At 40.9% G+C, this 13,944-nt stretch overlaps 1 protein-coding gene across 2 annotated transcripts in view; it reads right to left on the bottom strand.

Moving 5' to 3' along the window:
- Nucleotides 1-349: 349 nt before the first annotated feature.
- The window catches only part of slc9a7 (solute carrier family 9 member 7), a 30,098-nt gene continuing 16,503 nt past the window's right edge, over nucleotides 350-13,944 (bottom strand). Inside the window, exons 13-16 of one of the 2 annotated variants that reach the window (XM_056378230.1) lie at nucleotides 10,500-10,563; nucleotides 9,393-9,475; nucleotides 7,114-7,219; nucleotides 350-4,387 (exon numbers count right to left, since the gene is read on the bottom strand). In XM_056378230.1, the coding sequence (XP_056234205.1) occupies nucleotides 4,124-4,387; nucleotides 7,114-7,219; nucleotides 9,393-9,475; nucleotides 10,500-10,563 (517 nt within the window). In that variant the 3' untranslated portion in view covers nucleotides 350-4,123. The other variant, XM_056378231.1, reaches the window with a different exon arrangement.

Consider the following 13,944-nt stretch of genomic DNA (forward strand, 5'->3'; position numbering starts at 1 on the left):
AACTCATTAACTGTACATGTCCTCAGAATTAAATAATGTACAATCAGTGGTAAATAATTAAGCATTTTGGACTTTGTACACTGGCTGAAATATTATGTCTGTTTAAATATTAATAACTGAGGAAGTGTAACAGAATTACACACTTTGACCTATGACTTAAAACCAGGAGGGGACATGAAGCAGAAGTATCAATAAATAGATATGTTTTTAGGAAAAGCTTATTCAACATGTGATTGTATTCAAAGTTTCCAGGAAACTGTTGATGGTGTTGACAGGTAAGCAGAAAGGGCACAGAAGAAATTAAGATGTAGACCACTTCCTTTGACAGACTGAAACAAACTACACTGGGTGGCTCATTATTCGACAGTTTTTAATTAACATGTTGACATGCAAACCATGGCAGGGAGATTCTGGCAGCCAGCTGCTACTAGAAACAACAGGTCCACATATTGACAATTGAGCTACGTCTCATATTTGTCAGGTACAGAGAGCATGTAAATATATCCAGCAAGACGTCTGACAGCACAACAGTGAGAGAGAGAGAGAGGGTGCACATGAAGGTTATATAGGAGTTTCCTCTGCTCATGTATTTGCCTGCAGCCGTCACTCCAGTCCTCTGTGTTGTTGTCCATAAAGTGCTCCCACGTCTCAAAGCAAACCTCTCCAGTCAGTTTGTCCTGGACATGTCAACAAACGTGAGTCCCTTTTTTTTTTTTTGTCTTATGTGAGTCAACACAGCAGGAAAAACAATCAGTTTTGTCCGTCTTCTACTTTCAGAGACACTTTAACATCTGCTGCAGGTTATACTGCACACAGAGGAGGCTGTGTGACCCGTCCATACACCACAGAGGAGATGGGATGAGTCCAAGTCTAACACCAGCGGTTTGTTGTGACAAGGTGGCAAACAAGTGATTATTTTAGTGCCTTTAATAGAGACGACATTACTTCTCTCTCCAGCTAAGTTTAAAATGACCCACAGTGCACATAAAGCTCGGCAACGGCTTGCGTAACTAGATTCACTTCCTCCTGGAGGTCCCCGGTGAGCCGTGGAACTTATGTGGGGTTTCAACTTGCACAATCGCGCTTTTCACACCTGCCCCTGTGTACTCATACATAAATGCAGCAGCCGCCGTGTGCAGTCGGACGAGAAAAACAAAAGGCGACACACGCTGTGCGGTGAATTTAAAACAGGGAGCGGATCAAATGTCTAGACTTGGTAAAAGGGGGAACACCAAAATGCGACCGAGTGGAAAAAACCTTCCTCCTACTTCCATGCAGGGTGGCGGGGTTTAACCAGCCGCTCCACCTGCCTAAAAAAAAAAAAGGTGCTGAGTGCAGCTCTGACCTGCAAAATGTCAACTGCACACAGAGAGGAAATGTGGTCAGAGGGTCACCGAAGAGTAACCGATGCAGTGTAAATAGTTAAACAAAACTATTGATCACGTGCAGTTGATGCAAACCAACCTGTAGGACAAATAAAGTTCAGTGGTCTGCTGCAGCTAATGAAATCCGGAAACCCAAAGCCACTGCATGTTATCAGGGACTTGCTGCAGCGTTACACCACTTATTTGATGTAAACACAAGGGTCTATCTAAATGTTTGATATCAAAACAAAAACTCCAGGAGGTTCGTGATTTTAGTGGACTGCAGTTTAAGAAAAAGGATGTTCAGGTGAAGTGTAATTAAATCTTAGTGGAAGTTTCTATATCACCAGTGTGTATGTGCAGTGATAGAGCTGCACCACTTTAAAGAAATCATTTTACATTTTGGGAAACATGCTCATTGACTTTGTGGCAGCTAGATGAGAAGACTGACAGCACTCTCATGTCTGTACAGTGAACATGAAACTAGAGACAGCAGCTGCTTAGCTTAGCTTAGCTTAGCATAAAGACTAGAAACAATAGGAAACAGCTAGCCTGGCTCAGTTTGAATATCTTTTCAGTCTTTGTGCTAAGCTAAGCTAACCAGGTACTGGTTGTATCCTCATGTTTAATGGACAGATAGTAAAGTGGCATCAAGTTTCTCATCTATCTGCCAGAAAACAATCTTGTTTGAAGGAAATTTAAAGCTTATGAAGCGTATTTCCAAAATACATTCAAGTTTACGTATTGCATCTGTCTACTGACGGGATCTTATAACAAAATAAAGATGTATCCTGACAAATGTGGAAAAGAAAAGAAAAGCCAAACCTTGAAACAATAATAGGACAACACAAATTAGGAATTTATGTATGTTAATATATTTAACTGTAAACCCAGGAAGAACAAGTGAGACATGAGGTTTACAAAAACATAAATTACACTTGACTTCAGTGATTTATGAGACGATCTCACCTCATCGTTCTGTTTACGTGCTCACATTTCAACAACATTTGAGGTTAATATATTTATGGCGGAAACAGCCCACAGACACCATTGTTTATGAGTATACATACTGCTGATGAAGGTAAAGGGTGAAATTATGTGCAAGCACATCCACTGCTAATCTGTGGTTGTCGGTGTTTGGCATCAGTCTGGAAACCTGAACACTTATTGAGTATAAAGTTTACAGGTGAAATCTTGTTCAGAGTTTGAAGAACCAGTTTGCTGTCGGCGCGGCTCCTGCATCGACTCAGTGTGACCTGTGCCAGCATGATGTCATCATATCACTTACTGAAGTTGGCTTAAGTGCAAAGCTGAAATGATTCAAGTTGATTAATTGAAATTAATTAAAATTAATGATTTAAAAAAAGAAGAAAAAAGTAAAAACATTCACTGGTTCCAGCTTCTCCAGTGTGAGACTTCACTGCTGTTTTTTTCACATATGATGGTCAACTGAATATTTTTGGGGGTTTTGACTGCAGGTAAAAAAAGATGCCACTTTATTCTCTGCCATAGACATTATTCACTATTTTTTGACTTTTATAAACTTGACTAATCACAAAAATCATCAGATTAATTGTCAATGAAAATAATTTGCAGCCCTACTTTACCGGATGCATCTGGTCTTTTTAATGTTTTAAAAATCAGTACACAAAATCTTTTTTTTTTTTTTTCTTTTTTAAAGGAATCAAAATTATGATGAAAGCCTGTCCTTTATTTTATCTTGTTGAAATTGCTCTTCAACTGTATTAGAGCATATATCTCATGTCAGTTTATTTTTTAAGTTCTGGGAAATCAGCATTGTTTCATAAGAAACAATGTAATTAGCGTTGAAACACTCCCATTCCTTGTTCGTGTCATTGTTGTGACAACCAGTCGACTACTTTAAAACAAAGAAATAGATCCAAGCCAACTCAAAGACAAGACACACAGATGCTGTCTGTCACAGTCATGGGAGGTCAACCACTGAAAGGAGCAGTGCCTCCAAAAAGGAACAAAGCTCATCATTGTGACTATTTACACGCTCGCATTCTCCATTCCTGTTACTTCACCCATGACGGGCTGCGGTGGCTGAGAAGGCAACGCAGTCTCCAGTCTGTGCTGCTCACATGTCACGTCCTCCACACAGACGCTTCTGTGTGAAACAAAGGTAATCTTCACACACACACACACACACACACCAAACATTACATGGGATCGGTGGAACGCATTTACTGGAGAACTCGTTATGAACTTTTGGTTTGCGGAGCCTCTTTGCAGCATCTAAATGGGGTTGTGGCTACAGGAAGCCACTTGGCATTTTCTGATGTGCTGTGATGAGAAACCTGTGAGATCATATGAGAAGAGAGCGCTGCCGGGCGATAGTTCACTTTTCTACCTCTTTTCCACTGAACACACAAAATGTCACATGTTTAAAAGTGCAGATTCAATCTTGATTGAGGATATTTCATCCCCACATCCTGCATAATGGTTTCCCTCCTGTTTATGCAGAGGAAACTGGATCACAGTATAACAGCACTGAGAATTTCTCTTCTGACGCTCTTGAGGACACACGTCTCCTGGAGAATAAACTCCCTGTAATGAGGATGAAATGATCCTTGAGCTCTGCTCCCAGGCCTCCCAGGTCTACTCCCGTATCTCCACTTTGTCTTATCTCTGGAGGACTGGACGCTCTGCCCGCAGGATGTGGAGAGAGCTGGGGGCGATGCGGTCTGGGGGTCAGGTCAGGGAGGAAGAGGCGCAGGAGGGGGAGGAAGGGAGGGTCAGACATGATCCTCAATGGGGAAAACCAGGCGCGTGCCACGGCTCAGCAGCTCCTGCTCACGGGAGTCCAGCTCACGCTCCAGCGCCTCCTCTGAGGTGCTGCCGCTCCTTTTTCCGTTGGCGCTCCAGCCTGAGCCCCCGGCACCATCCCCCCCACCGCCGGACGCGCCGTTGGCTGTGATGGCAGTGTCACCGAACGTGTAGGTCAGGTCGCTGTCGTTACGGATGAAGTCAGAGTCGTGGTCCCTCAGCTGCTCGTGGTTCTGAAAACACATCCACAGTGGAACATGAGGGGAGGGGTGGGGTTACATACAGTGTGGGTACGTGTGGAGTGAACGGACGAACACACATCAACGGTGCAGAGGCTCAGAGAGGACACTATGGATTTACAGTAGGGAAGGGAGGAGACTTTCACTTAATGGCCCGCACTGCAGCAATTGAATTACAGTGCAGCTGAAACATAAAGCACACGAAACCACAGGCTGCACAGTGAAACACGGACCTAGCCCACAGTGAACTGCAGCATAAGGTTCTCCCAGCTCTAATTGACTGGCTGACGATCAATAGTCCTTCCATGTCCCCGGGGAGAACAGGATGAGTTAACTTCGGGTCACTACAGGATTACTCAGATCAAGGGATCTGAAAAAAAATTACATAACCCCATAACCCGCGCTCTCCAGCAATTAACTTACGAATCCATCAGGCATTTTATGTTGTTAAAAAGGACGTGGCTACTTGCTAATTAAAATAGTAAAAAAAAAAACCTCTTATATAAGAATAAGTTAAAATGAATATATTTAACTTATTTTAAATAATTATCAAGATGCCAACGAAAAATAATACAAATAAAATAAAGACTAAGGGGGACAACATGTATGAAATAAGCTTTTAGAAGAAATTTAAAGTGTAAGTGGTATTGTAGTATTATATTCTATTTTTTTCATTGTCAAATTCCATGAAAAGACAAAAATCACAATGAATTGATCCTAAATATTTACTGATAGAGCTCATTCCTCTGTCACTGAGCTCCACTGTTGTTCAAAACCTACTAAAAACATTAATGTGCCACCGTAGCAATGACTGAAGATTTATGTCTTTAGTAGGAACCAGGTCTCTCGGAGCTGAGTGCCACTGTCAGACCAGAGGAAGTGAGAAAGTCTTGAGAGATGGACTAACACATTGTTGTTGTTTTTGTTGTTGTTGTTTTTTTTTTTTCTTTGGATGCTTTAACAGTAAGACAAAAATATAGAATATGTCCAGCCGTATCCTTCAAAATGAATTCTGTAGTACTATCTTTTCAAAACCATCATGGGAATTATAAACCACAGCCACATTTTAGCTGTTTTACAATTTGAGGTCAATGAAATCATTTCATAATATCCATAACTAAAGAGGAACCAGGCACAGAGCTTTCTTTAACCCTGTCTCTCCACACTTGGAGACACTGAGCACTGGACAGCCTTGATAATATGAACTACCATCTAAATTCATGGCTCCTCTGGCACGCAGCACTACGCTGGCAAAACCAACAGCAACACAGCAGCAGAGGAAAACATTTACGGCTGTAGATCTTAAGACGGAGCTCACAGAGAATTAAATTTAAATGAGAGACAATCACTCTAGTTTGTGTTAAGGAAATTTAGAGTTAGTAACCCCGGTGTAAAAGGCTCTGTGGGTTATTGTGAAAGGAGAGTTTAATAGCAAAAAGCCTCTACGTGAAAGTATTTCACATGAAATGAAAAGGAGAATCTGACAGAGTGAATCCAAGTGTGACCGACCCCTCAATGGGTGCTCCTGTGTTTTAAATATCAGAGCACAGTGTCTTACAGAACAGTGATCATCACGGAGGTGGGGCGGAGAAGGGCCTTTTGTGCTGCCCTCTGAATGCAAAAAGGCTTCTTGACCGTCCATTTTCTTCCTCACTGAAGGCCTCAGTGCTTTGTGTGTTTACTGGCAGGCGTTGAGAATATTTTGACAATATCACAATCCTCCTGAGAGAGAAACCTTCAGTATTCACAGAGAGCCTTCCCTGAGGCACCAACCTCAGGTTTGAATATAAGAAGGGAAAGAAAAACTACCACTTTTTGTTCACTGGCAAAAATATCTCCGATTAAGCTTCTTTTTTTTTTTTTTAACCTTAGCACCAAAACATGGGAAATTGGTCTCTGACTTTTGGACCCCACTGTACTTTCCACAGTTAAAACGATATTTTTAAAAGTATGTCTGGACTAATATGTTATTCTTAATTATTAATAAGAATAAATTAGACTTTGTTAACATTTCCAAAGAATGTGGCTAAAGTTTTTGCCAGGAGAAAACTGCACACACCTCTATGACTTTGCTCTGCTAGCTAACTACTAGCTAACACTGAAGTGTTGTTTTGTCTTAGCTTAGCTAGTCACCCCAAATACCCAAGTTTTGTTTGATTTATTTATACAACTGCCCCCAAGTTCAAGATGAGTCATCAAAATATTTTACAGGAAGACAAACGAGAGGCATTTTGATAAAGAAAAATACTCAAAAATAATTATTTGACACATATTTAGCATGAAGCTACAGCCGGCGGTTGGTTAGCTTAGCTTAGCTTAGCTTAGGGGAGGACAACTAGCCTGGCTCTGTCCAAAGGTAAAAAGAAAAAAAACACCTTTACAACTTTGTAGGACTTAAACAAACGATAAATAAGGTGTTAATTAGAGTGATTTATAGGTTATGATAGACAAGTGTTTTTAGCTTTGGACAGAGCCAGGCTAGCTGTTTACTTTGTGGTAAACTAAGCTAACTGAATAACCTAAATTTCATCAGGTTTCTCATCTGACTCTTATCAAGAAAGCAAATATGTCTTTCCCAATTTACAACAACATGCAGTGAATAGACTTTCCACACTTTCTGCAGTGTGGACATGGGTTTCTCACAGACCACTTGTCACATGGGAGTGTCACTGTTTGTTTGCTGCACATCTACTGTTCTGGAAGTGCGTGTGGACACTGACCTCGTACGCCTGGGGGCTGGTCAGACAGCTCGCCAGCGGCCCACAGTAGCTGGGCAGAGTGGAGGTGAGAGGCGGACCGCTATGTGTCAGAATGGGCTTCAGGTAACTGGATAGTTATTAAGGAGGATGACCTGCAGAGCTCAAACATTATACACACTGAGCAAAGGCTGGTTTAATGGAGTTAATGTTCCATATCTGTACTACTTCTTAATAAGAAAACCTTTTATAAAACATCTTTAAACTGTAACTAATTGCTTTGATAATGGTTAATAAATCATTTACTAATGCTGGATAGAGAATTTAACAAGAACAACATTTGGGATTCCAGGTTGTGAAAACTCCTCCTCCAACATGACACAGGTGCAGATTTGATAGTTAGTATAACCACCCTTTATTAATGATTTGTTAAGATTTACAAATGCAGTTGAGAGAAAGGAAGGAACCTGTGATCCTTTATTAATGATTTTTATTAATTTATGTGACGGCCCTTGTTTTGTTTTGGCCTGTTCCTGTTTCCTGTGTGTTTTTCAGGTACTTCCTGATTACCTGGCAGATTTTACCTGGGAAATTCAATGGCCTCTCTCTCTCTCAGCCCTCCTGGAGGGCTGATGCCTTTCAGCGCCCAACTTAATTCTGTTTGGTTGTATATAGTGTTGGTTAAGGCCTCAGTTTCTGTACATGTAACTTAAGTTGGCTTTATTTTCCTAGCACCCAAATCTCCAGTACTGACTTCACATATGGTTAGTCTGCTTAGGTTAACTTGGCTTATCCTTAATAAATTTGGTTTCTTTACATGGTCGCTGTGTGAACCTCTCTTCTTGGTTATGCTCTTAAATGAGCCGGGCATAACGTCTATAACTGCAGAATGGTTATGGTTTATTAACTCATTAGAGCCTTTATCCTTCATTAATGGCTTGCTAACATTTATTACTTGATGGCTTAATTATGATTCTCACTTTCTAAATAAGCCACAAGCAAAAGTTAGTCAGTCACCTGCAATTAGAAATGTCAAGGTGTGCTTACAGTAATCTAACAGGTGTGCAGTTGTAAATGTTAATAAGCTGTTTATAAATGGACTGATCTGAACGTCCTGCAGCCATTTTCCAGACAGTAAGGGCTGATTTAATAAAACAGGTGTCATGCAGAAGGAGGAGTTTCGTCAATCTGGTAACTCACAAGTAGTTCCTGTTAATGGCTGATCTATAAAGCACTGACAGATTATTTATTTGTCATGGCTTATTAACAAAGGATACTCATTAGACAGTTGTAGCTAAATACATGATCAAGCAGTTTACACAAGTTAATTCCAATATAAAAACAGTTTACACTAGCTGTATACACTTTAACAAAAATAGACCTTGAAGCCAGTGATTTTCTACACCTTCCCTTCTCTTCCTGCAGCAACCAGACAAAAACACATTGCAAGTGATGAATTATGGCTTAATAATGTGGGGGATGTTCACCAGCAGGATATATTTGGAGTTTAAATCTGCACAGGATTCTGCGAGCAGCTGAGGGTGAAGTAATTTTGTGATGCTTGGCAGCAGAGCAGCAGAGTGAACCAGCGGGCTCCTATGCCTCTTGTTTGTAATTAGACAGGCTATATTGCAGTCTGGGAAAACCCAGGGCCATGTTCAACTGGTCAGGGCACAAGTCCCTTTGGGAGGAGGCAGTCTGCTCCCTGTCACAACGTGTACGTCCGAACAGAAATCAAACCTAGCTGTCGGATGCACAGTGCGCTGCCCAGAAACATGTAAGGTCACTGAACTGTGCTCACCAAAGCTCTGAGTCATGTGTGTTAATCTGAGCATCCGCAGTGCTGGAACATGAGAAATCCACCCTGCTCACTTCAGCGTGCACGTGTCGCCAGGGAGAAAGTCTCCCCTGTAAAACACAGCTGCTCCGGTTAAAAGCAGCCACACAATCAGCCACCTGGGGAGGCAAGTGTTCAGCAGGGAGGAAAGGAGGGAGGAAATGGGAGGATGAGCTGCTAAACACATTCACTGAAGACTGTTTTTATACCCAGACTGAGCAGGGACTGAAAAAAACATTTATGGATTCATGTAGGTTAATCTGATCCCATAAGGATGATCTAATAATGACATCAATTGTGATTGCGACTTTGATGACTTATGCAGTGCACCTAAGACAGTTATTCTGACTGTATATGGGACCTGTTGTTACCACAAAGAGCGGTGCTAGTTCAAACAGCTGTGGCCTAAAAGCAAATGAAACACAAGCTTTCTTTGTTTCTGAAAAGCAGGGCACAGAAAGGATACTTGTGATCAAAGGTGTACCACAGTCTGAAGAGCCACGCGCTCTCCTGTTTGGTTTTACTCTGTCCTTCAGCCTGAGGGCCATCCTGGAGAAACACAAGAGGAAACAATCATAATTTAATCCTCTAGATTTGCTGCACAAACAAACAAACAAACAAACACACACACACACACACACATCCATGAGAAGATCCAGTTCTTCAAATGTGGCTTAGCTAAACCAAGCTAACAAGATGTTATCAGGCTAAAATGATCCTGTTGATTCCCATCGAGGAAATTTGGTTCTTAAACTTTAGTTAGAAGACTGATTTGTTAATTTTAAATAAAGTAATTAAATTAATTGAAAGTTGAGACCATATGACGCAGTAACATGAGGTAGGTGCTTATGAAAGACGTCAAGTATATAATGGGGTAACAGTATTACTGTTTTACATCTTGCTCCTTGTTACACAATTAGGTATTACATGTGAATGCATTTAGACTGTAAGTAATGTGCATGTTTGGTTATATTCTTGCTAATGAGAATGTTGCTGTGCTGTCTGTGTTCTACAATTAACAAGTCAGATTATCAAACCTTAAAAAACATTCTACTTATGACATAAATTTGCCAAAATCTCTCATAATTCTGATTTAATTGTTCTGGCCTTTTAGTAAACATTTAAAACATTGACTGAAATAACTGAAAAAATCATCATCAACAATCAAATAAAGCAAACTAGGTTATCCACAAGTAAAGGACTCAGTGTGACGCTCCCCACAAGACTGAGAAGTAGTTGAAACGCTTAAATAATATAAGTCCATGACAATCGGATCAGTGTCGTTACTACCATCACATCCTGCCTCCCACTTCACAGCCGTAATCCCAGGCTCACATCGGTCTGCTAATATTAAATTACACGGGACAGTGGGATGCAGTTTGAAAGATTAATCATGAAAAAAAAAGATCACAGTAAGTGAAAGAACGTTGGACACCAAAACTAATGGAGCTGAAATTCACCCCATTTCCTCCTGAGCAGTCAGACTGTGCTGCACAACATAAAACTGAGGAAGCAGAACGGTTTGAGCAGCGAGCAGCACTGACGGTATAAATAATCAGAGTGGGATCCTCACCCCCTGTAAGACCTGGAAGCTGTCTCCACAGGGCTGCAGGTCCTGATCTGGATCCACACCAACCCTACAACACAGGAAGAAAGTAGTAAGAAAACAGATATAAACAACTAAATATGCTGATTAACTCTGCAGCAACCAAACTGCTGCACACACTGACACACGTGGAGAATCAGCAGTTTTTCTCAGCCAGTAGTTTCCCTTCTTCGTTGTTGGTGCAGTTTGGATTTTGTCATGGTTTTGTTAGACTGTTTGTTTTGACACGGAGCAGTCAAAGTGAAAAATCAAAGAGTTTCTTTTTCTTTTTCTAGGTGCGACTACAGATGCAGTTGTGGCCTGATTGTGGCTCTGCCATGTGTCGGAAGTCGCTTTGAAAACCAACACATCAAAGTGCCAGATGCTAAATTTTTCAGTGGCTGAAAAATGCTGTGAATTAGCTTTCAACCCAGTACAGAGAGAGAAAAGCAACAAGATATTACACACTTTTATAATGAAGTAATGAGGGAGAGATTTGAAAGTAACACAAAACCAGACCTTGTGAGCAAACTACATTTTTATCAATACAGAAATTCACCATCAAGTCACCCCTGACCCCAAGACAGAGACCGTTCAGTGTGCAAGGACTAAACAGCAAAACTATCATGTGATTGAACTAGTCATGTGTGTCTGTGCTTAGCATCACATACATGCTGCATTTATAAAATTGACCCACTGTGGGTCAATACACTGTAGTATTGATGCAGTACTGGGTTAACTTTACCCTGTGCATGTGGATAAAAAAAAACATCTGATCACCAGTGAAACCCACAGTGACGGTTTATCTTTAACTTAATACTGTCACAAATTTGTTGTTGGATGTAGAAAATAACATACGGCTTTCAAAACTGCAAAGGATACACATATTATCAACAATCAGTAACAAATACAGACATTTAATCATTAAAAAAGTAGATTTTAACATCACATCTAAACTGTATTTCAGCTTGGGCAAATAACCCAGCAGTAATAAATAACACAGTAAAGAAATAACACTAATACTGTTTCAAAACTATCCATGGTTCTTGGGTTTAATTGTTTTTACCCATGGATACATGGGACAGTCACTGTTGCCAACTACTTACAATGGAAAGTAACTAAAGCTGCTTGAAAAGTCGCTAATTGTCGCTAGATGTCGCAATACGCAAATAAGTATATCCATGACATCATTCAGCCCTTTAACTACGTGCTTCTCTCCTACTCTCTGTGCTCACATGTGCAGTCTTTTAATACACTCGAATTTCTAATAAAGCTCTTCTCGTTTACATGTTTTTCTGTTTCTGTTGTCAGACGAACGGAACAACAACTGGTGAGTCTTTGGAAAGCAGCTATAAGCTTTGTCCAAAAAGTGTTAGATTTGTCGCTAGGTGCTTAAAAAAAAAAAAAAAGAAAGAAAGACACTGGCAACACAGGAAACAGTAGTGCCTGTGCTATAGCTTTTTTCACTTTCTTGCCAATAGTTAGATGAGAAAACCAATACCACTCTTATATTTGTCCGATAAATATGAAGCTACAGTCGCGGCTGGTTAGCTTAGCTTAGTGTAGCATATCAACTGGAACTGGCCTGCGTCTGTCTGAAGGTAAAGAGAATCGGCCTATCAGAACTGCAACTAACAACTCACTAATTAACATATATTTTTTTAATCTGTACAAAAACCAAAAGTGTAAAAACGACATTTTGTGGAATTGTGTGGGTTATTCATCAGATTATTTCTTGGCTGGTTGCTGTCACTTCCTAGCTGTCTCCCTCTATTCCCTGTCTTTGTGCTAAAGATAAGCTAACCAGATGCTGACGTTAGCATTTCACCATATGTAACATGAGAAAGACATCAACACCCAATCAACTCTTCCTTTAAAGTTACTACGGCGCATGTTTCCGGTCTTCGTGGCTGGACATAAATAATTTACCCATGGAGTCTCTTACCAACAGAGAGGGATTAAACCCAACACAAGCAGATTTTAAAAAGGGGCACTTTTAATTCACATAAGCTGTAGAGCAGTCGAGTATAATCCTCATGGACGGACGCCAACGTAGCGGCCTTTCATGGTTACATCCGATACTACAACTGACACTGCACAGTAGGGGGTTTAACTGATGTGTGTAGTTATCTTTAGACTTTTCCATGACTGCCATACGGGGCGAATATCCCTTCTGAGTAATTCAGTAACAGCATTTTTTTTCCAGCAGCATGAAAAGGAGAAGGCCACAAATATCTCTCTTAAATACACAAACACACACACACACTTACACACACTTGTTGTCGTGGACATAATGCATTCTCTAGCCCCTTACCCTAAATGTAACCATCACAAATAAAAGCCCAACCTGATTCTAACCCGAGCCATAAAACCCCAAGTCTTAATCCTCAAACAGCCCTTTGAAGTTGTGAGTGCCGGCCAAAATGTCTTCACACACACACGCTGAGAGTGTGATCTTCAAGGAGGTGGAGTTTGCAAAGAGGTCAGAGGACCTGCAAAAACAAAGAGGTATGAGGCCTGCCAGACACTGCATCAGGAAGGATCTGCGGGGAATGGACCTGAGATTATAAAACACAAGTACTGGGGGGGGGGGGCCCACGAAGGGAGAAGCCCAGCCTTGAACACATTTCCTCTGATGAGAGACAGTATAGGCCGGCCACACGTGTTCATATACACACATACTTGCATAAGAGAACACTCCACTGACCTCAGTTTACCCACTAACCTTTAATCCTAATCCTGAAAACATCTTCTCCTCTCCTCAAAACCAACAAATATTCCTCACAAGCGATTTCTTCAGCAAGGTTTCTGTCTTTTAGGAAACACACGCAATCCTGAACATAGAGGAACCACTGCGACACAGGCAGCTCTCTCTCTCTCTCTCTCTCTCTCTCTCTCTCTCTCTCTCTCTCTCTCTCTCTCTCTCTCTCTCTCTCTCTCTCTCTCTCTCTCTCTCTCTCTCTGCTTATCGCCTTCCTCTGTTGCACATACTTGAGATCAGTTTTCACTTTGTTTGTTGAGCTGCTTCTGGGGGACACAGTGACCGAGTTTGTTCTTCACACCAAAAAAAAAAAAAAAAATAGAAAAACTGTCGACTGAGACACAACAGAAAAAACCAGCTGAGGTTTTCACGTCATCCAGAGAAAAAGCCTTGAATAAAGAATTTCATCATGAGTAACTCCTCGAGGGACAGCACCTCCACACACTCCGTCAATGTGCTTTTACTTCACAATAATCAACAAAAGTCACTGAAAAATATATAATTAATGGTGTATTTGAAAGTTTCTGTCTTTTTCCACAGAACTTCATTATGTTCCCCTTCACCAGAAAAACAGAAGTAAACAGTGAAAAGGAAGATTCCCATATGAAGCAACCGCACGCTTTCCCAACACCATTTACAGTCACAGAGTTTGAACACGTTCAGATACAGCAC

This window comes from Seriola aureovittata, chromosome 6 (assembly GCF_021018895.1).
Source record: "Seriola aureovittata isolate HTS-2021-v1 ecotype China chromosome 6, ASM2101889v1, whole genome shotgun sequence".
Lineage (NCBI taxonomy): Eukaryota > Metazoa > Chordata > Actinopteri > Carangiformes > Carangidae > Seriola > Seriola aureovittata.